General features: G+C 33.4%; 1 protein-coding gene across 1 annotated transcript in view; it reads left to right on the top strand.

Moving 5' to 3' along the window:
- The first annotated feature begins 1,953 nt into the window (after window positions 1-1,953).
- Window positions 1,954-22,504, top strand: part of LOC110111015 (serine/threonine-protein kinase 4) — a 29,180-nt gene continuing 8,629 nt past the window's right edge. The window contains exons 1-14 of the mRNA XM_020842699.2: window positions 1,954-2,363; window positions 4,173-4,229; window positions 7,516-7,543; window positions 7,627-7,749; window positions 10,201-10,312; window positions 10,474-10,511; window positions 10,610-10,663; window positions 18,162-18,230; window positions 18,299-18,415; window positions 18,500-18,568; window positions 21,661-21,740; window positions 21,846-21,971; window positions 22,050-22,157; window positions 22,236-22,503. Coding sequence (XP_020698358.1) covers window positions 2,269-2,363; window positions 4,173-4,229; window positions 7,516-7,543; window positions 7,627-7,749; window positions 10,201-10,312; window positions 10,474-10,511; window positions 10,610-10,663; window positions 18,162-18,230; window positions 18,299-18,415; window positions 18,500-18,568; window positions 21,661-21,740; window positions 21,846-21,971; window positions 22,050-22,157; window positions 22,236-22,503 — 1,344 coding nt within the window. The 5' untranslated portion in view covers window positions 1,954-2,268. The remainder of the gene's footprint in view (window positions 2,364-4,172; window positions 4,230-7,515; window positions 7,544-7,626; window positions 7,750-10,200; window positions 10,313-10,473; window positions 10,512-10,609; window positions 10,664-18,161; window positions 18,231-18,298; window positions 18,416-18,499; window positions 18,569-21,660; window positions 21,741-21,845; window positions 21,972-22,049; window positions 22,158-22,235; window position 22,504) is intronic.

The raw sequence follows: 22,504 nt of genomic DNA, 5'->3' as shown, positions 1-22,504 counted from the left end.
TAATGTATATTAGTATAAGATGATATCTTTCAGCCTTAAGAATGTTGGGCCTACTTATTGGCATGAAATGACCCATATCATTGATGAGCTCATCCATCATCAAGTTTAGGGCTTTGCTAACAACTCATCGTCAAGAGCATGGTTAGGAAAAATCACCTTCATGTTATTGATTGTATTTGAGTGTTTACCCCTATATTATATCATGATAAAAATCTTTTGATGTATGCCTTTAAGAGTGTCAACCTATAAGTTATTATGATTTATTAATTGTCATCATAACATCAATATTTACCCCTCAAATCAAGGCTACCATAAACACAAAGCCTTTGAGAAGTCTCACGTAGTTATGATCTTTCTAGAGCATATACATCTTCATACAGTAATTTGTGTTGAACATTATTGATAGATGCCAACCATTCATGATAATTATGAAGAAGAAAAATTATTTTTGGTGGGATCATCATCATTAGGAGGCCCTCAGTAACATCAAGCACTACCTGATTCCCCTAGATGAATTGGCTAACTCAATTTGGGAAAACCTCTAATTATCTATAAAATCACTCTCGATGAATCTTTTGACATATTCTTAGATTAACACAATTGTTAAGGCAAAAATAATGCTTTATATATTATCTTACTTGATGTCTCATTCCAATTGAGATTAAGCACGCGATCATTGAAAAGCATTGTATTGTGCCTATCTTTAATGTGCGAAAGATTCATCATTAAATTCCCTTGCACAAGATTAATATTATCTCCAAAGGAAATCCACTCAACTACTTAATGATTCACCCAACTTTGTTAGGTCACATAACTCATTGCTTTAAGGTCCCTCTTTAATTTGACATTACTGTCATTTCTCAGTGGGCTATCAAAGGACAACCTTTGACTGACTTTTTAGAAGCCCATCTCATTCTCGTTGATTCACCATTCATTGATAAACACATTATAAGCAAATCTTGAGTGTCAAGGATTAGGAGTTCCCTAATTGAGAATTATACTTTCATGGCTTGACCTATATAAAGACAAAAAGTTCATATCATCTCTTCAATGTTAGGGTAGTCTTTCTTAGACCTTATTTTTATGACACTATGGGGTATGATATTTCATTGCTCTTATAATTTCTCAGAATCACACTCCAACAATGAGGCAAAATACGAAGTTCTGATAACATGTCTAGAGTTGGTTTTCTAGATGGGCATCCATTAAAAGCCTTTAGTGATCACCAACTAATTATCAATCAAGTCGTCGGGACCTCTAAGGTTTTGAAGTCCAAACTCCTCTCATACCACACACCTTATAAAGCTCTGGTGTGTTATTTCTAATGGACTTTGTCTATAATTTTATATTATAAAAAATAACAAGATATATACACTTGCTATGTTCGCAAAACAATTATTTGACCTCATATATATAAAGAATAAACTATCTATAAATCCTCTTATATCTATATATATCAAAAATTAATTTTAACCTAATGTTCTATGTAGTTTTATGTGCTTTAGATTTTCTTATTTATGTTAAATTATTAATTATCATTTTTTTAAATAGAACTAGGATCTATTATCAGAGCTTTATGATATAGGCCAAATTTTATATATATATATATAATTATTATTTTTTCTATAAAATAATTTTCTTAGAGGGCCTCTATGACAAATTCATATAATTTTTATTTGTGATGAAATCTTCCAGTCACAATTTTTTTCCTAAATACATCATAAAATTTTTAAAATTATTTTCATACAAATTTGCTTAAAAATTAACAAACCTCATATTATGAAATTAAATAAAATATTTTTTAAATTCACAAAAAAACATGAAAAAAAAAATCTCAAGAAAAGGAAATATTATTCCGCAAAGTATTCTCAGTTCCAACATCTTGAAACTCAAATGTCTTCATTCATTCATCGGATGCACTCTTTCATCCCTCTAAGCGAAGAAAGATTCACATGTCCATCGCCATCCATGTGAGATCAACCTCGGCTGCTCTTCTCTGGTGACATCAAAAATCCTCGAAACCCGTTTAGTCCTCTACTTCTTTCTAGCGACAGCGATTTGTTGTATCTGCTCACGATCGATCCGTTCAATTCCTTGCCTTTGCGTCCAAGTTACGGCGGCGAGCTCTTCCATGTGGCCTTGCCGCCGCTAAGGTTTCTGCCGGCGGATTTAAATCAAGTGGGATTGGTGGCATTGGCTCTGCGTTAAAGTTCGGATTTTGATGTGGGTTTTGATTTGCCGACTTCCTCTGGGTTTCGAGGGATAAAGATGTCGGATTCGTCAGCTTTGGTCGCTGCCATCGAGGCGAGGTTTAGCGATTTAGAGCTGATCGGGAAGGGTTCCTTCGGAGATGTTTTCAAAGGGTAAGTGCTGCTTAATTGGAAATGGATTCTGCTTTTCTTTTGTTGATCATGTCAGGTGGCTTGTTTGCTGTTTGTCTGATTTTATTGATGATATCAATTTCTTACACTAAATATCGCGGCAATGTACAATGGGAACAAATAAGCTTCTTTTTTTTTTGCCTTTTCCCTTTTGCATTTCTATTTAAGCAGATTTTACATGAGTTCTGTTCTCAGTGAGGATATAGATCATATTTGGAATTTGGTGATAAATCTTTATCTTTATTGTAATATTGTCGTTGCCTGTAGCACGCTTTCTCTCTCTCCAACGTTTTCTGTAGTTGTAGCTTGTTCTTCTATTTTAAAGTTCCACTTGTTGTATGAAGGCTATGGTGATTCTGTTTATTACATACAAGTGAACTTGGACTGTTTGTAAAAAGGAAGATGAGTTATGTTGATGCAATTAAATTTGGACTTGGGACTGTTTGGGGAGGGCAATTGATTTTACTGGAATTGATATTAAGTTTTTGAGATTTTGGTGGAGGATAGTTGGATAAGATCTTGGGTAATTTTTTACTGGTAGAATTTGTCACTTGTTGTGGATTGTTTTTTTGCTTACATTATTGTGAAGAAGGTTGAAACATAAGATTTCACTTTTAGTTATTGTTTTAAAGCGGGATAATGGAAAACAACCAGAGAGTAAAGTTTTAAAGTTCATAAATTTTGGATATTATTGAAGTTTTAACTTATCAACCAAAATCAAATAAAATAATTTAAATTCATTCCATTTGGAGTTCATAACCTATTGCAAGCTGTTAGAATGAATGGACATGCATGTATGATTCTGTATTTGAAATATTTATTTTTCTGTAACCAATATGTTTATGGTGATGCCTGAATGCCTAAAATTAATCATTTTCTTACTTGGTATGCATAGAGCTTCATTTATCCTATTTTCCCACTTTAATTGCTTGCTGAAATTTGGGCATCTTGTTTGACCAAATCCGTATGGCTTTAAATTTCTGAATATGGTGGATGCTATTTAAAAGTGGATTATCTTATATTGAGAAAGTGATGTTTTCAATTTTTTTGAGAATATTGATTTAGGATTTGAAGTATAATGAGGTGTTTAGGCTCGTAGATAAAATTCTTGGGCTATTGCCTCTATTTACAGAAATTTATTACATGCACGGGAATCAATCATTTTCATATGCATAAAGACTACTGGGATATCAATCTTAATTGCATTTACTCCAGTATTATGTATCTATCATTAGAAAAAATAATTTCACCTTTGTCCTATTGAAGCTTCATTATTTTTTTAAGAGAATCCATAGATTACCAATTTTAAGTCTGTCGATAATTAGAGCTTTCATACAACTACCATTTTGTTTAGGAAAAATTGAGATAATTTTCTTTGAAGGATCACATTTTGATAAACTATGAGATAAATTACTTAAGAAATACATAATAAGCAAATGGTGTTTCATACTTTTTTTTATTATAAATGGGGTTTCATACTTGGATATGGTTATTTGGAGTATTTGGGTTTTTTCACTGGATCTTAGACATTGCTAAAAAAACTAATTTTAATATGTTGAATGCTAATTAGTGTATTGTCATATTTTCATTTGTATAGCTACCATAATTTAGGTTTATTATTATTTTCTATCGTCCCTATAATAAATAGGAAATTAGGAAGTACTGTTTGTATAGTGGATGTAGAGTCTGGCTTTTTGTAGATTTGAGTAACGAAAACACTCACCTAATAATGTTATATTTGGCACCTACTCTTATAAATGTAGAGTTTTTGACGATTTGCTTATGTTGCAGTTTTGACAAGGAGCTCAATAAAGAAGTTGCTATCAAAGTTATTGATCTGGAAGAAGCGTAAGTGCCTCTTTTCAATAGATATTTTAGCTCAATCATTTACCGGACAATTGTTTCTTTTAATGACTTTTATTTTTGTAACGAGAATATTTGCCTTTAATGGGATAATGCTTCCATTAAGATTTGTGCCATCGGGTTTTTGATTATGCTTTTTGGTTGTTGCCTTTCTTCTTTATTTTTGATCAAATTGATTCTTTCAAGATTATGCTTTGAATCTTATTGTGATCATAAGTTAGGATGCATGTGCGCCAATGGCACAAGCAAGCAAAGAAAGAAGCCATCACATTATCATGATTTATTGTGAAGGGAGAACGCTAGTAACAACTATTGGCATTAAGTCATTGGAGCAACATATAATCAGTATCGTTTTAGTTAGGCCATGATTTAGTGTTAAGACTTAAGAGTATATGATAATACAATCTACCTGGTTTGACTGAAGTGACAAAGACCACACAGTCACATTCCATCTAATGTGTATAAGTTCTTTTCTTACAATAAAAATCAACTACAGAATTATTGATCAAATTTTAATACATAAACTTTCCCAATTAACTACCGTGGTTTTTCACTAGGATATGCACTTTCAGTGAGTAGATGATCTAAATGTAAATGCTAGAAAAGTAGTTGAACAACATAAAATATAATATTGAAAATACCAATAACTATGCTGTGTCAGTCAGAAGAAATGTTTTGAAATGGCATCAATATTATTAGTCATTGATTGAAGTCAATTTTCTCTAGGTCAATTTTAATTGTTTTCTATTTTTTATACTTGCAATGGCAGATATTTTTGGCATTTTTTCTTGATTTGATAATTTTAAACTTTCAAACCTATTGTGGTGGTCCCTTGGCCAGACTTCCATGCTAAAATGTAGAGGTGTCTTTCAGTAAAATAGGTAGGAATTATCGACAAACTTAAGTAAAAAATGTTCAGATGCTTTGAACCACTTTGACCAATGCTATATAAGTACCATAATCTCTTTACATAGAATTACTTAGGAGAGCACTAATGTATCCAATTGACTCTTATATGCAATCTGATTTTAAACTACTTTCATTATTGATTAACACACGCCTAAAGCACTTATTCACATTATATCAATCCATTCTAAATCATATGTGAAATTTTTAGAAGTTGTTGCATGCCATAAATGAGTTGGAATAAATAGAAATCTTTAGGATGCGTCAACTCAGTTTGACCAAAGTTATTGAAGTGCCATAATCTATTTGGATAGAATTACAACAAAGAGCACTCATGTGTTGAATTGATTGCTACATGAAAGCTTGATGCTAAACATCGCTAACTAGTGAGCCCTCAAAGCTCTGAGTCACATTTTATCAATGCCTACTAAATGAAATATGAATTTTGTAGAAGATGTTGCATGCTAGAAATAAGTTGTAATTAGTAGAGATCTTTAGGGCATGGCGTTCATAGCAATCACTTGGTTTCTGCACACACACAACCATAGAAAAGCCTGACGTTTATGACCTAGCTTATGTTATTGTTAATGGTTCCTTGGAGGAGGACTATTTGTTATGTGCTGATTCCTATGATGCTTAGAGCATTGATCCAACCTTTCTTGTTGTTTATTCCTTTTCTTTGGCGGTTAGGAGGTCCTTTGGAGGTGTGCATCGATGGCTTCATCAATGTTGATTTGAGAATTGATGTAATAATCAAGTTTGGGTAGGTTTGGGCTATGTCTTGCATCAAGAACGAGTAAAATGGCCTTGGGTGAAGCTCTCTAGGTGGTGGATTTCTTGGTTGCCTATTGGAATTTATTGAGTTCACATGAAAACCTTGTGAAGTAGCCTTTTAGAGACTTGTCTTCATTTTTGTGGATGTCTGATGAATAAGAGTAATTTGTAATAATTTTTCTATTGATAATGAAGTAGTTGTCGAAGAGCCTAGTCAATTCAACAATTATGTTGATTGTTCTATATAAAAGGAATAAAATAATTTTCGGGTTTGTTCCTTGAGTGTAATGGAGAATATTTGGTTAACAAGCACGTTGAACGTTGGATATACATGATCATCTAATATTGGTCATCGTGCTCATGAGAATTTATGGAACTATCATAAGTGTCCATATGATCATCTTGAATCTTAGAGGGATTTGGTGGTCCAGTATGGTAGCTGAGAATGGTGAACCTTTACAAAGGTCTTATTGGAGAAGTTGGTTTTTATGCCCCCTCTCTCCCTCCTCCCAAGGAGATTTCTTCTCACTTGAGACATTATAGTTCATCCTATAGGAGATCATGTGGAAAATCTTTATTTCTAGGCATAGGAATGTTTTTAACTGTCTCTTGCACTTGGGGGCAAATGGGGTGAACTGACAGTATTTGATTTGGCATTACCTCGTGGTTGTGGTGGAGGATGTAGTCGTATGTTAGTGAGACCTCATGACAAGTATTCTCAAGATGATGCTTCTTAACTTGTTCTGGGTTGAAATGGAGATGGATTGCGGGAGTAGAAAGGTTGGCATGTGGTAATCTTGCTTTTTTGTTTTGGGGAATTTGCCGAAGCAAGCATTAGATATCAATTTGTGCCTTCATTTGTTGCATACAATTCTCTAGAGAAGGGCATAAGTGCCTTCTTATGTCGTGCTTCTTTGCTTTATTAGAGGCAGAAGCTTGGATGTTTGGCTTCATGACAGTTGATGTGTTGAGTGTTTCTTGTTTGGGATAATCAGCTTACGTATTATTCATGGTAGAGATAGAAATTTCCTATAGTTGGAAGGAAATTTCACGATCCTCTTGTACTTTCATTGTCTCGTCCTTTTTGTTTGACCTCCTTTGCTTTAAAATAATAGATTAATGCAATGACAAGCATTCTTTAAGTCATTACTTAATGTTTTCTACTTGTCATCAACTCCATTGCTTTTCTTTTTTCATCTCAAGATATATATATTTTTTCTTTGCACAGTAGATATTCGATTACACGGAAATTTCAATACATGTGTTCATGCCATCCTATTTAACTGCTAGATTGAATGCTTAAATTATGATTTTACTTGAAATAGGGTACAGTATAGAAAAATGATTCATGTAGCCGACCCCATGATGTGGGATAGAGGCTTGATGTTGTTGTTGTTGTTGCCTCTTTCGGTGAAGTGTTGATTCATTTTGAGCTCCTATGTATGCAGATTTTGTGAAAGAGTGTAATTGTTTTCCTTGTTGACCCTATTTAGGTTAAGTATCATCTGTAGAGCCTTTGAAGTTCTTGGTAACTTTTGATAATTTAATCATTTACCATTCAAAATTACTAACATCTAGTTTTCTATTTCAGAGAGGATGATATTGAAGACATTCAAAAGGTATTGCACGAGGAAAAATATTTTTTTAGGCATATTCAATTATGGAGTAATCATCTGAAATCTATATGTTTTTATGCTGCCAGGAAATTTCAGTTTTGTCACAGTGCCGCTCTCCATACATAACTGACTACTATGGCTCTTATCTCCATCAAACCAAACTTTGGATAGTTATGGAGTACATGGCAGGTGGTTCTGTTGCTGATTTGGTAGGTTCATCTAATCATTTGAATTTTTATAGTTTTGGAGAATGCAAAAGCGGTTTGTCTACTTTATAAAGATGGCTAAAAAGGGATTTAGTATTGTAAGGCCACCAATTACGAATTGTCTTAGAAAAAGAAGATTTGAATTGGACAAATCTATTGTGCATCTGCTTAACATGTGCTTAAATTGCCTGGTTTTAACAAAGTGTTTAAAGTTTCTTGTGATGCAGCTGGTATATATTTTTGTGGAGTTTTAAGTCAATGAAGGCATCTAATTGCTTTTAAGAAATTGAACTAGGCCGTGCATAAATATTTATATTATGATAGAGAATTCTATGTTGTTGTGCAAGCACTAAGTTATTTTAGTAATTACTTATTTTCTAAAGAATTTGTTCTTTATTATGGTAATAAACCTTTTAAATATTTAAGTTCACAAAAGAATTTAGGCTTACAAAATGGATTGTGTTGTTGTAGGAGTATGCTTTAAGTATAGATTGTTGTTATTTTTAAGATGCTTGGTTTTGAATTTTGATCGTATACAAAGAATGATATTTGTAAAGATTTTAGTGCAATATATCAATATCTAAATGGTATCTCATTTGTGCTTGACAAATATTTTTTTTTATCAAAAGAAAGTTATTTATGTAAGGGTGCATGTCTTTATATTTTTTATTCATCTATGAGGGTTTTTTAATCTTAAAATTTGCACGCTAGAGGTGATTCAGGGCTTTTTAGTAGGGATAAGACTATGGCCATGGCTGAGAATAGATATTATTGACTTTGCATAAAAAAGAAATGTAACAGGCATAGTTTCACATTGCCGAAGTTGTCAATAAACTAAAGAAAAAATATACATAACATTGGGGTTTACTCATCCTTATCTATTCCATATAAGCTTTGGAGGATGTTAGCATGGACTTTACATTAGGCCTACCCCGTACTTTAAGGAAGCATGTTTTTTTTTTTTTCTTAGTGGTAAATCATTTTTCTTAAATGAGTTTCATTTTATGTCATAAAATTAATGATATTGATCATATTGGTAATTTGTATTTCAGTGGAGTGGTTAACCTGCGTGGATTACCTAAAATCATTATATAAGTTAGAAATGTAAAATTCACTAGTAATTTTTGGAAAACACTTTATAAAAGATGAAAACTCAAATAAGATATCAATTGCTTATCACCCACAAATTGATGGGCAAACATGGGTGCTTAAGAAGAGTTTTGATGCTACATTGAGATGTCTAATTAAAGAGCATATGATTGGGATTTGATATTACTTGTGATTATTTTTGCATATAATTCATTTATCAAATATCAGTTTTCTACCTAGAAAGTCGATAGATCTTATTGAACTTTCTATTGAGTATAACCCTAATGAATTTTATAAGTATTTGCATAACATATGCATTATTTACATGAAAATAAGAACCATAGTAGTTCAATTGGTAAATGCCTTTGGAAGTTGTTGCTAAGGTCTTGAGTTTGAATCTCTGTTAAATCAGTAAATTTCTAGCCATTGGGTTTGCAATATATATACAATTTTTTATTTTGTGAATGCTATTTGAAAACTCAAGTCATTTTTATGATGATTTTTTTTTATAATGAAAGTAAAACTAAAAAAGATGCATATCAACTTTTATAATTCATGATGTAATCATAACTGCTATAGATAGTATTTTAAATTTATAATAATTTCTATTGTATTTTTTTATTTTAATTGTTTTAATTTATATATTAAATTAAAATTACATCTTGCTACTTATTAGAATAATTTTGTTATGTATAAATATACCTATTATATTAATACGTTCCAACTTACTATGTAGATAACCAACAAAAGAAGGAAAAATATGTAGATATGATTTTTTTAGTAGTCGTAGTGGGTTGTTTGGTAAATAATTTTCTTACACCTTTTATTATATTATTTATTGAAGTAAAGATATAGTTAGCATGTTTCTTATAAATTATTGTAAAAAGTTTCTTGGAACTTGCCAACGAAACTCATGCAAATCTCACTAAGACCACGTATCACTTAATAAAGAAACTTACACTTAGTGGTTAAAGAAATGATAACAACAACAACGAACTGTGTGTTGTTGGTTAAAGAAATGATAAAAGCTATAATAAACTGTGTGGTTTTATAAATAATTAATAACTTGGTATTTGTATTCGTGGTATTTAATGGTTCATTTCTTTGAAAAATCAAATTTTATTAGGTAGAGCACGTCTCCTAAAATGGTTGCAATTCAAGTATTTTCTACATATTAAAAAAAGCTTAAGTTTTGAATTAGCATATTTAGGAAGGATATTATTGATTTCTGTGTTTTAAGTGTAAACGCAAACCATTTGGTTCTAGAATTTTCTTACCTTCTTCAGTTCTTCTTATACTATCTGGAAATCCTGTTATTAAGATATTCAATGTTGCTTAGTTTTTGCTGTACTTCTGCTCCTGTAGCTTCGGACTGGTCCTCCACTGGATGAAATGTCAATTGCATGCATTCTGCGAGACCTGCTGCATGCAATTGAATACCTTCATAGTGAAGGAAAAATTCACAGAGATATTAAAGGTAACTTCCTCAATTCTTTTTCCTAGATATTTTGTCCATTATTTACCAAACGAACTTGTATGCATCTTGTGCACAGAAAATTAAACCATGCAGCTCTTATGATATCTATTTTGCTTAAATTCCTCAAATATCATATGAAAACCAACTTTTTATTTTGGCAGCTGCAAATATTCTGTTGACCGAAAGTGGAGATGTTAAGGTATGTGAAGCCATTATTTGCTCATACGATATAAAGCGATCAACAGGAATTGAAATGTTTATTGTCAGCCCATTTACTCACCTGAGTGTTTGTCTTAGGTGGCAGACTTTGGTGTTTCTGCACAGTTAACAAAGACAATTTCTAGGCGGAAGGTGACACTTTTCTTTCAAAAACTAGTGTTAGTTTATTGTTGCTTATGCTATTGTTATTTTATTTTATTTTATTTTATTGGGGTGCATCTTTAGTGTTATTATAGGCTTATAATCTGATAGGAAACACTTGGATTTCCAAGTGTTTCTCACCAAAATCAAATAGATCCAAGATGAAAACTGCTGTCCACAGCAGTAAAACAGCCAAAAACAGTAGAAAACAGGAGAAATCTGAGAGAAAACTGAGAAAACAACTTGTATTTTACTAGTAGGCGCAAGGAAAATAGCAAAGATACAAGGATCCTCTATTCGAGAGGAGGATCGCACTCTCCCAATCTCTAGATCTCGATCTAGAGCCCTCACTATCCAAGAAGACAAAAGAAATTCTCACCAAAACATCACATAACCCTAATTCCTCTCTTTCTCCCTACTTAATGCATTCTAATTCAAAACAAAAGCAAAAGGACCTCTCTACCCTTCCTTCTCCCTCCAAAAATACTTCAATTTTGTTTGAATTCCAAGTGGACCCCACTCCCGAGCTCCCCAACGCTTCCGCCCAGCCGCTCTCTCGCGATCGCTGGCTGTCCCGCGGCTTTGTGTCGCCTGGAGAAGACCCGGACCGGCTTGGCCGGTCCAGGTTGGGCCGGTCCAGGTTGGACCGGCCTAACATAATCTTATATACTTGATTACATACCCATATTTTCTAGTTATGTCCCAATTATTTTGGATCTTTATGAATGATTTTGTGTACTTTATTCTATGGTTTAGTTGATATGATCCTTTAATTTCTCGACTGTGGGCTTGCTTTGGCTTCTATTTAAGTTTAATATTTTATCCCTTGAAATCTATAGCTTTGTCCTTTCAATGCAAAACTTCTTAAAACTTTACTCTTAGGGGTTGGAAACATTGGGAGTTTACTATTTTATGTTTACCTTCATTTTAAAAATTTTTGGTGTTAGGTTTAAAGCAAAACAAATATAAAGTTATTAGGCATTAGGAATGCCCTAAACACCCCATTTTTCCTGCATTTGAAAATGGACCAATTTTCAAAATGTTGTGCCTTTCTTTCCCGAGTTCTCTCATTGCTTAAGGTTGTCTTCAATGCCAGCGACTTCCAAAACCTCCCTTGTGCAGCTCCTGTTGCCGTGCACTCAACCCTATCATACCCTACCCCATCACATATCTAGCTATTGAACTTAGACTCATCACACTCATCCAAATCCCGCTTCTGCCTCCGTCGCACTTAGTCTCATCTCTTCTTGGTGATATCTTCCCTTAAGCTCTCCTGTCACCAGCGACCCTCTTTAGGCACCCCACCATCATTGGTGACCTACTTGAGAGAGCAACAAAAAGTTTTACCTAAGATGTATGTCCAATTACTTTGCATTTTGAAAATGGATGCATGCATTTTAAAACTATTCAACAAAAACAACCCTATAACTGTAAATAATTTCTGAGTTGTGCTATAATTTATAATCTATTTGTTCAGGCTTTAGCTTTAAAGGTTAGTGTAGCTTTCTTCGCTACAATATTTATGCAAGCTAGTGCATTTGTGTGACCTTTGACTGGACTTTTGATGTGATATGTATATGTATTCCAAACATACTCTATGAATAGCTAGAAAAACTCGACTCTCTATGTTGTGGATTGCATGCGCTTTTCTTAGCCACACTTATGTTTCTTGTTATTTCATCTCTTTTTTTATCTCAAGAAAAATGACAGACAAAAAGATACCCTCACTTCAAAGAGAAATTAAATGCATTATGACAATCCTTATCCAGCACTAGGAAGATTTGTTTGCATGTTTTATGTGCAGTTAGAATAAGCAGGCCGAATCAACCCCAACCAAAGTATCAAATAATCAAGGAAACCACAACAGTGGCAATGCAAACTATGGCGTTGACATCATTTGCATCGACAGTCCTTTTGATTTGTTTGTGTTTAACATTATAGCTTTTCATCACGGCTTTGATTCGAGCATCCTTTTGACATTCAATTTATGATATTGGCGCAAAGAATAACATTTCAATGCAGTTAAATTTTTTTTTTTTTTATGCACCAGTAGTGTAAATAATGCGATGACTCTCAAAGACTTGATGGAGAAAAATTTGTTATGAATAGTGAGAATGTGTTGGTGGTCTTCCTTTTTCATATTGGTGGGTGAAATGGCACAAAAGAATGGACGACTTTCGTTGGTGCCACTGCCCAAATGATCCAAATTCACCACTCAAGAAATTGGCTTGATCTCCATTGCTCTCTTAGATTGAAGAAGTGATGAGAGGGAGATTGGTAGAGGTGTTTCTTCATTTCTTGCCTTCTAAGTTCTCTCTATAAAATGATGTCTCACTTGCATGGAAAAAATCTTGAGAACACTTTGCCCGAACAAGGTTGTACAAAAGGCCATCTAGAAGGCGTACAACAAGATGAAGGTTAACCAAAAGGCATAGAAAGGTGGCATTACTGAGGTAAGAAGGCAAATGAAGATGAAGAGAACGAAGGAGAAGGTGAAGTAACTGAAGAATTCAACAAAGTCAAAATAGCCCAGGGCAAAGATGGAGTTGACTGAAAAGAACCCATCTTCGTCACAATGAACATAAGCGACAAATGAAGGTCGTAGTGGTTGAGAGAGATTATTAAAGATGAGTGTGAGGTCATATTAAGATGGGAAGGGTTATGCAAAGAAATAGATGGTCAGGATTAAATAAGGTTGATGAAAAATGAACAATAAAGCTTAAGGGACTATAGTTTTTAAAGCGACTTTAAAGAGTAATCTAAATTGAATGTTGCATGCTAATCCAGTGTAATTTTGCATGATTTTTTTTTTCTATTATTGTTAACTAGCATTGTCTTAGGAAACTTTTGATTTCCAATGGCCTTTTGTCTAGCTAGGAAATTATGGCTAAATTTTCTATTATTTTTTCTTTTTATTTATTGTATTATTTTCAATAATCTTTTTATTTCTAATTTTATGTTTAAATTTGAGTGCATGTTAGGAATGGATGGGATTACATTTGTTTTTAAATTGTTAGCTTTATCCTTATAACCTATTTCATTAAATAAAGAACCATGACTTACAGTTATTATTGATTGATGGATGAATGAATGCACATTATTGTTATCCAATTGAATGCTCTCAAGTTGTATATGCAAATGCTCCAAGTTATTTACACTGAGTTATTTCTTTCCACCTCTTCTTCTTTTTTTGATATCAGAGCACATATCCTGAAATTGTCTTTTGATTTATTTTCTACTGAACTACCGTTAGCTTCACTCATCCTGCATCCCACTATACCCCTTGTCCTCAATCTTTCTTTCACATCCCAAGCTTGTATCTTCTCACCAAGTTCGCTTTAATAGTTACGCTCTTGCGATCGCATGCTTGTTGCATCGAGCCTCCAATGAAATTATATTATCATTAATTTATTAAACTTGGGTAACAAATCTCTTCCATGGCTTATTATGGGAATAATGGTTTCTCTAAACAACACTTAAGTAGTTATCCTCATCAATGATATGATTACAATAATTATCTAGATCACAGACTTGCCTGATCATTTCAGTAGCACCTCCATCTCATCTTTTTCAGTATTGTTTGTATGAAAATGTTGGATGTTATGACCTTTAATTATTATTGATTGATGATTGAATAATTCAAATTATTACGTTAAATTATGTGTTCTTGAGATCTAAGTTGTTTATGTGTTCTTGAGATCTAAGTTGTTTATGTGGATTGCTCCAAGTTGTGCATGTAGAGTAATGTCCTTTCCTCTTTATCAATTTTTCATATTAGAGTAAAACATTCTGAAATTATATTTGATTTTTAATAAAATTTCCATTAAAATGCCGGCTATTGACCCCATGCGAAAGGGAAAGAATAAGTGCTATTATTTTCTATTGTACTATGGAGTTTTCTCTAGATATAAATCTAGCATGTAAATGGCACCAAGTGATAGTTGTTTTTGGACCCTACATGGAATTCCTATTGGTGTGATGATGTAATCATGTGCAGCTATTGGAGCCTTCTTGGATGGCAATTCTCACAGCAAATTCCGCTTGAGAGCTTGCTATTTGGACCTGCATGGAAGACTATTGGCGTGGGGGTTGATTGTTGTCTAATAAACAAGGACTCTATTAATTGTTTTTAGTAGTTTTTAAAATTGAAACCTTCTAAAATTGAAACCTTCTAATTTCTTAACTGTTTTCCGCTTTTATACGCTATTTATAGTTCTAAGTTTTGGCCAGTTGATACAATGAAGTATAGCATGTTCTTTTTCTCTTTTCTCTTCTACCTTTTTTCTGACATGATATCATATCAGTCTTATCAGAGTAGATTTCTATCGAATAAATGATTGAAGCCTAAGTGAGGTCCCTAATAGGGTCAATCAAAGATGGACAGAAGATGGTTTTTTCTTTGCCCTTAACAAGCCACACCATCAATTCGAGTGTCTTAATGGTGCACTTGCCACTTCCAACCACTTCTTATAAATCTAATGGGTAGAACTTCCTCTAATGATCTTGATCGGTTCAAATGGTGATTCAATAAAGTTGAATTGTTAGGTACCTACATGTTGCCATGCTTCAACCTAAAGAGGGTAATCCTTCTTTTCCAACTAGGGAAGCTAATACTGCCTTGGTAATGTCTTGGCTTATCTATTTTATGAAAAAACACAGATTCCTGTAGTTGATCCACACCACTGCACAAGTAAATTGTGAGAAAATCAACATGACGCATTTAGATCTTGAAAATTCCTTTCAATTATGTGGATTGTGAGATCATGCTCATGATCTCAAGCAAGGAAGCATAAGCGTTGCCGAATTCTTCATTGCACTCACACAGATTTGGTAAGAACTAGACCTATTTAAGCCAAATGATTGGCCCAAGGAGTGCGTGGATAAATACATCAAATTCGTGGAGAAAATAAGAACTTATGATTCACTTGCAGGCCTCAACAAATATCTAGTTGAAACTTGTGGAAAAAATCTTGGGGATTCATCCATTATCCAAAGTTGAAGTATTCAATGATGATCAAAGAGAAGAAAGCCGAAGAATGATAATGCTTCTATGCACTAAGAACTATTTTTAAACTAAAGGGCCTGTTCTTGCCTTCAAAATTTTGGAGAAAACCTAAGATATGATTAAGGCATGGAGAAAGAGATAATCTTTGGCACGATGTCTGTAAAAAGACCAATCAGAAAGGAGAAAATGATTAAAAACTACATGACAAGCTAGATGTTAAAGACGAATATCATTCGCAATTTTAGCACATTTCATTGAATAAAGAGTAATTAGATCTTTTATACAAATTAATGGCTCCTAACATAGCTTCTGCCTCTTATGTTTTTGCCCAAAAAAAATAACTTTTCTCAAGTTCTTACTTGTACTTAGGGATTTAAGAAATCTTGGATTATCGACTGAGGAGCTTTTGAATCACTTGATGGTTTTGCTTACTTTTATTTTATACTCCATAACATGGAAATATGAGAGTCAAAAAATTTGATGGATCTCTATCCCTTATTGTTGAGACATGAACCATTGGAATTAATTTGGGCTAAATTTTGTTTTACATGCACTAAATCATTTTTTACAATTTCTTATCAATAAGTGATGTGATACGATTAGAGGGGATGGCTAGCCCAGCCATACGATCCAGCATGGACCGAACCATCCATCTGGCTGAGTAGAACCTGGGGCAGAAAATAGGGAAAATTAGGTCCCTCTTATGGGACCCAACAAAATTGTGATTTATTATGTTAGGAGGAATAAGGAGGGAATTATTTAGGGAAATATTTCCAATTTGAATTTAAATAAGAGAGAATATTATTTAGGGATATTTCTTAAAACATGTTTGATTATTTTTGAAGGTTTATTAAATTATATTTAATTGTTTAGGAATGTTTCCTAAATCATGTTTAATTGTTTGGAAAGATTTTTTAAATCATGTTTAATTGATAAAAATGTGAACTTGAGATGAAGATAATTGACTTCTAAACTTTACCATCATGTAAATTACGTGAATGGTATGATGGGACAAAGAAGTAAACTTTATGATGACATTTTTTTATTTGAACTTATCTTCAAGAACTTTTTCTGCTATTTAGTGAAATGTTGGCTGGATTTCTCCAGAAAGTCTAATATGCATGTATGCGGACAACAAAATTCAGTAGATTGCATATCATTTCATATTTGGAGACCAATCTGCATTGCATTATGGATTAAATTTTGTACTGTTTGAGGTATTATCTTGATTGAAGGATGGCTGTGTCAAGATTACTTTTTCTCTTGTTCAAGAAGTGGAGAGAAATTTCAGGTTCCACTTCTTTTTTGTGTTGGATCTTCAGTATATTTTGTCTTGCTTAAATCATTTTTATTTTCCTATTGTTGGGCGTCTTTTAAGGGAAAACTTAATGAATACTGCTTGGAGGTATGGTAAGTCAGCCTGATGGTAGTTTATTAGCTCTGGTTATCCTTGAGAAGGTATGAAGTATGTCCATTATCATATTTATAGCAAAATATTCTTCCTATTGCCTTGTGGTTATTCCGTTTGCTTGTATACTAAATACCTTTAAGATTGAGCAATCATCCCTTTGCTCTTTAATTTGTATCAGCTTTATGAATCCATCTTTGAGCATTAATTCCTTCTGAGATCTATACTTGATATAAAATATATTCTACTTTAATGACTTCCTAGAAAGATGTTTTTCCATCTTTCTTCCTATGATTTGCCTAAATTTGGCTTTTCCTCCTACTTTATTTAACAGATTTATTTGCCATCTCAATCATTTTTATTGAAATCTTGTCATTTTCTTAAGTGTTGGCAAAAGCAGCCTGCACTTTGGTCTGTGAAACACCATACTTGGCATACTTAATTTTATTAGACATTTTAGATGTCTTGTTTTCATTAAAACCATCTTGGTTTTATATTTGTTTTCCTTTTTTTTTTTGAAGAAATATTTGTTTGCCTTGAGCACATAAATGTCAAGTGATTATTTGAACAGTTTTTCTTTCGCATTTTTACAAACCATTGAATTTTGGTTATCTTTCCTGTATTTGTTTACTTTTTCCATCATAGCTTTGTTTCTAACATCATAGTTAATAATCTGCGAGGATAATGATTCATATCAAATAAATATACTAACCTGTAACATATAAGCATACAGAATTCATAGTCCACTACTCCAGTTATGTTCTCTGAATGCATGCCTTCAAAAGATCAGAGTCTCTGCTAGCAACTACTTTTAACTGGATATAAACTGTTTCCATCTGCTTGCAGTAGTATATCTGCTTAATATTAAAATACTTTTTACTTTCTTCCTTTGATTTCTATTTCACCTTTATCAAACTATCTCTACTTCTGTTGAATCTCCATGTCAATTTCTTAAAATAATATTCTCACTGTTATTATGCTTTCATTGTATTTGTAGTGTTTGTAGTGTTTATCCATTTCATGCATAGTAAACTTGATAAGTATCAATGTTTGCTTACAAGTTGAGCCTTTTTTAGACTTTTGTTGGAACCCCTTTTTGGATGGCTCCTGAAGTTATTCAGAACTTAGAAGGATATAATGAAAAGGTGCGTGCAATTTGTTTAAAGAACCTAATTAAAAAATGGAATATTTCTGATATATTTTCATGCGGCAGGCAGATATCTGGTCCTTAGGTATAACTGCTATAGAAATTGCTAAAGGAGAACCGCCTTTAGCAGATATGCATCCAATGAGGGTTCTATTTATGATACCACGGGAAAATCCTCCTCAGGTTTGACCGCCATCTTGATTTCTGCAAGTAATTAAATTCTCTTCGCTACTGAGTAGGATGATTGTAAATTTTTCTTTGATGCAGTTGGACGAGCATTTCTCTCGACCATTAAAAGAATTTGTCTCATTATGTTTGAAGAAAACTCCTAGTGAGGTACTTCTAAATGTCAATAATCCCATTTTATCCGGTATATTATTAAAATCCTTGTGGTTATATGCTGTCATGTACGCCACTTGGAAACTGCTTTACAAGGTGTTTTGGGCCATTCGGCCATGAATTTTGCTAAAATGATGCTTTAGAGCCTAATAAATCAGGTCTTACAGCAGAAATATATGAAACACGGTTATTGATATGATAAAAAGACAGATTCAACATAACTGTAAAAAATAGGACGAAACACACTATTGGGACAATATTTTCTCTTATAGTGTATCAATATTAAAGGTGCTTCTGAAAAACAACATCAAAATTATGTTCGTGAGAAACATGGAATATATATATTTGGCACATGCTAGAAATGAAGTTATCTTTGTTTTGAAAATAGAAGGAAAAAAAGTAAAGAAAGAACCATAGATTTGAGGTTAGGTAGCAGAAAAGGAGAGATGGAAAGAGTTTTAAATGGTCTCTAAAGATGTACTGGAGAGATAGAGTATTGATAGCGTGAAGAAATGGAGCAGCACTATAGTAGGCTTGATAGAGAAGGCTCATGTTAGACCGGTACATGCTAGACCGGTCCAACCGGCCCTTGGCAAGGGGCTGGCCCAAGTATACAAGAGGTGGACCAAGCGGTCCGCCCTCTTGGAATTGCCGCCCAAAGCATGGGTGGGTCCCACTAAGGAATTCATTTAGGAAGGAGGGGTAGGCTAGGGCTAGGGAGGAATTTGGCTTAGGTGGTTTAATTGTATGCTTTAAGTAGGAAGAAAATATTAGGGTTAGGGTTACGAAATTATTGTGGTTGTTTTGGTGCTCTTGGAGTTTGGCGTCATGGGCTCTAGCAGTGTCTAGGGATTGGGAGAGATAGATCCTCCTCTCGAATTGTGGATCGACTGTATCTTAGTTTTTTCCTTCCGTTATATTTGATTATTTAAATAAAACTACTATTTTTTGGTTTTCCCTCAGAGTTTGGTGGATATTTCTCGTTGTTTTTGCCAAGATTTATAAGTTTTACTTGAGATCTTAAAGTGTTTCCTATCAAATTGGTATCAGAACAGATTTTGGGACTGTTTTTGGGCTATTTTTGTGAAAACCAGCGGCTGCTTTTTGCCATAAGAGGGGATGTTGGTTGTTTTTTGGATCAAGATCCATATTTTTTGAGCTACAAAAAATCAGGTATTGATGGCGGCCAAGAAAGTGGATGCATTGGAAACCAAGTTCCGACTTGATGTAGGATTAAATAACTTAGTTGAAAATTTCTATTTCAAAACACATACATTATATATTTTTAAACATATTTTTTAATTATTCTTTTAATAATGAGAATAATATTTATTTTGTTGGTTAATTATATTTAATTATTTATCTATTTTATTTTTTATTTAAATAATACTAAGGTCATCCGGTTCAAATTCTGTTCAATCATTGAACCTTGAACCACTTATTTTTTTGGTTTGACGTTAGGTTCGATTTTTATGACTTTGGTTACTGCTACATTACCATTAAAATAAAAATCTTAGGGAATTATTTTAGTAAGAAATGAATTAGTAATTACTAATGTACTTATTTGCATATATATATATATATATATATATACATATGTGATCGAAATGAAATGTAGAATTTTATAAAATGGTTTTGATGATTTTGGGGATGTGTGAAAAATGGTTATAATCTTAGAAAAACTTGTATTTTTTTTTTTTTGAAATTTTAGGCATTAATGAAGAATTGCTTAAAATGTGTTCCTTACGTCTTTTGCACATGAATGTTTACCTGTGTTTGATAAGAATTATCTCTGACACAATTTTAAGAGTATTGGACACGTGCTAGGGTGAGGCATGCTCTTATTTTGCACATGGTCGACACAAACATGAAAGGCGTTTTGAAGTATTTCCTAGTCAGAACTTGAATTCATGCTAAAATATGTTAATTGTAGTATTTTCGATTAGATTAGTATAGAATAAAGATTCAGATAGCACTCAAATTAAGAAAACGAAACTTATCTATGCAACATCCATAAATGCCATATAACCTACAGATGCACGACCCAATCTTACGGTATGTGAATCACCTTCCTATTTTGAATTTGCCATTTTATGACATGTCAATACCTGCTTTGTTGTGATTATTCAGTTGACAAGATGTATTCAAGTGTTGCTTTATTACTTTCATGATGTAAATCTCCTTTTTATGATTTTATCACATGTTAAATTCATTTTATAAATAGGGGAAACTTGTAAGTAATTGTAATTACTACAATTGCAAGTAAATTTTGACTTCTATCTACCTGTGCCTCTCTCACTCTTTTTTTTCTTTCTTCTCGGTGGATGTTGGTTTTTCCCTCTTTCTCGCATCCTAGTTTATATCAGGTAGTATCAGAGATAAATGATCCTTCTATTTCATATTGATTAAAGAATTGAAACATCACTCCAAAGTTTGTTCGCTGAACTTTGCATGATGAGGATCTGTTTTACTGAAATTACATGTTCATGTATTGAAACTCAGGACGTTCTGTCTCTCTATGCTATTTCATGCAGAAAATTACTACTTGTCTGCTGAAATTCAGTTTGATTTGGTAGCTACATACTGATGTTCACTTTGCTGTTTTGGCTACTCCATACCTCTAGGAACATTTCGCAAGTGTAATTTGTTTGTTCAAATGCTGAACAAGCATACTGAAATCAGCAGTCAAACTTGTGAGCCCCCGCTTGCATTCACACCTTTGAGCATTCAATATGATCCTGCTGCCTCAAAATTGTGAACCTATACTCGCCTTGCAGCACACAGGTTCAATCCCTCTCCTAGGCCATCTCCATGTGTCCTAAACATTTCTAAATTAGCATCCAATATTTCCTAATTAGTTCTCCAAATCATTTCTAAGATCTCACCATATCCTTGTTAATCTTATGCTGCCAAATCTTTTCAAACATAACTCAAATCCTTCATTAACATGAAACAAATCTTTCCAGAATCCTTTTACCAGATCTTTTTATTGATGAACATTAGCTGCTTTATTTAGTATTTTAAGGAATATCTGTTTTCCAGCCTGCTGCATGCATATTGTGTAAATTGTGCTTACATTGTCACCACAGAGGCCAAGTGCTAAGGAACTCCTTAAACATCGATTTATCAGAACTGCTAGAAAAAGTCTCAAGCTTCTCGAAAGAATAAGGTCAAAAAAGCTTTTAATTTCTTACCTCTTGATCAATAATCACCAATTAATCCATGGATGTACAAAAGTAAGTATGTGCCTCATGTAATTCTCTTAACATGATAGAGAACGGCCAAAGTTTTTCCCGAAAGAGAAGATGGGAACTCAGAAAAATGGACCCCCTCAATATGATGAAGGAACTGGAACTGTCAAGGCAGTCAGAGATTCAAGAGATGAAACAGCACAAGCAAGGTATGCTATTATTTGACAGTGTAATTCCCAAGTGTTACGCTATTTAGGTTTTCATGATTTGTATGTATTGCGGTTTAGTCATGGAAAAGTTTCAAGGATCCATGGTGGGGATTCTGGCATGGATGCATTACAGGGTACAGGAACTGGCACTGTCAAAGCAGTCAGAGATGAGAATGCACAACAAAGGCATGAAAATTTTATGTTGTGGAAGTTTTATTATTAATCTATTCAGTTTTTCATTACCCACTCTGTATTTTTGTGCAGTCATTGGAACGTCTCAAAGAGCATTGACTGGGATTCACAGCAGGGTAGAGGAACTGTTCGCAGTGCTGTAAAGCCACTCCAGGATTCCACAGTTAGAGAGAAGAGATCTGAGGTTCGATATGCTTCCCACCTCTCAAGAAAAGCATTGGATAAAGAGAAACAAAAGACACCATCATCAATAACTGCGTTTGATGAACAAAACTCTGAGGATTTGTACTGTCAGGATGAAGAACTGAAAGATAAAAGACAGGAAATTTCAACTGAAGATG

Source organism: Dendrobium catenatum, unplaced genomic scaffold (genome assembly GCF_001605985.2).
Source record: "Dendrobium catenatum unplaced genomic scaffold, ASM160598v2 fragScaff_scaffold_1132, whole genome shotgun sequence".
Taxonomy (NCBI): Eukaryota; Viridiplantae; Streptophyta; class Magnoliopsida; order Asparagales; family Orchidaceae; genus Dendrobium; species Dendrobium catenatum.
Note: the sequence above shows the minus strand (reverse complement) of the source record. Positions and strands in the feature narration are given on the sequence as shown.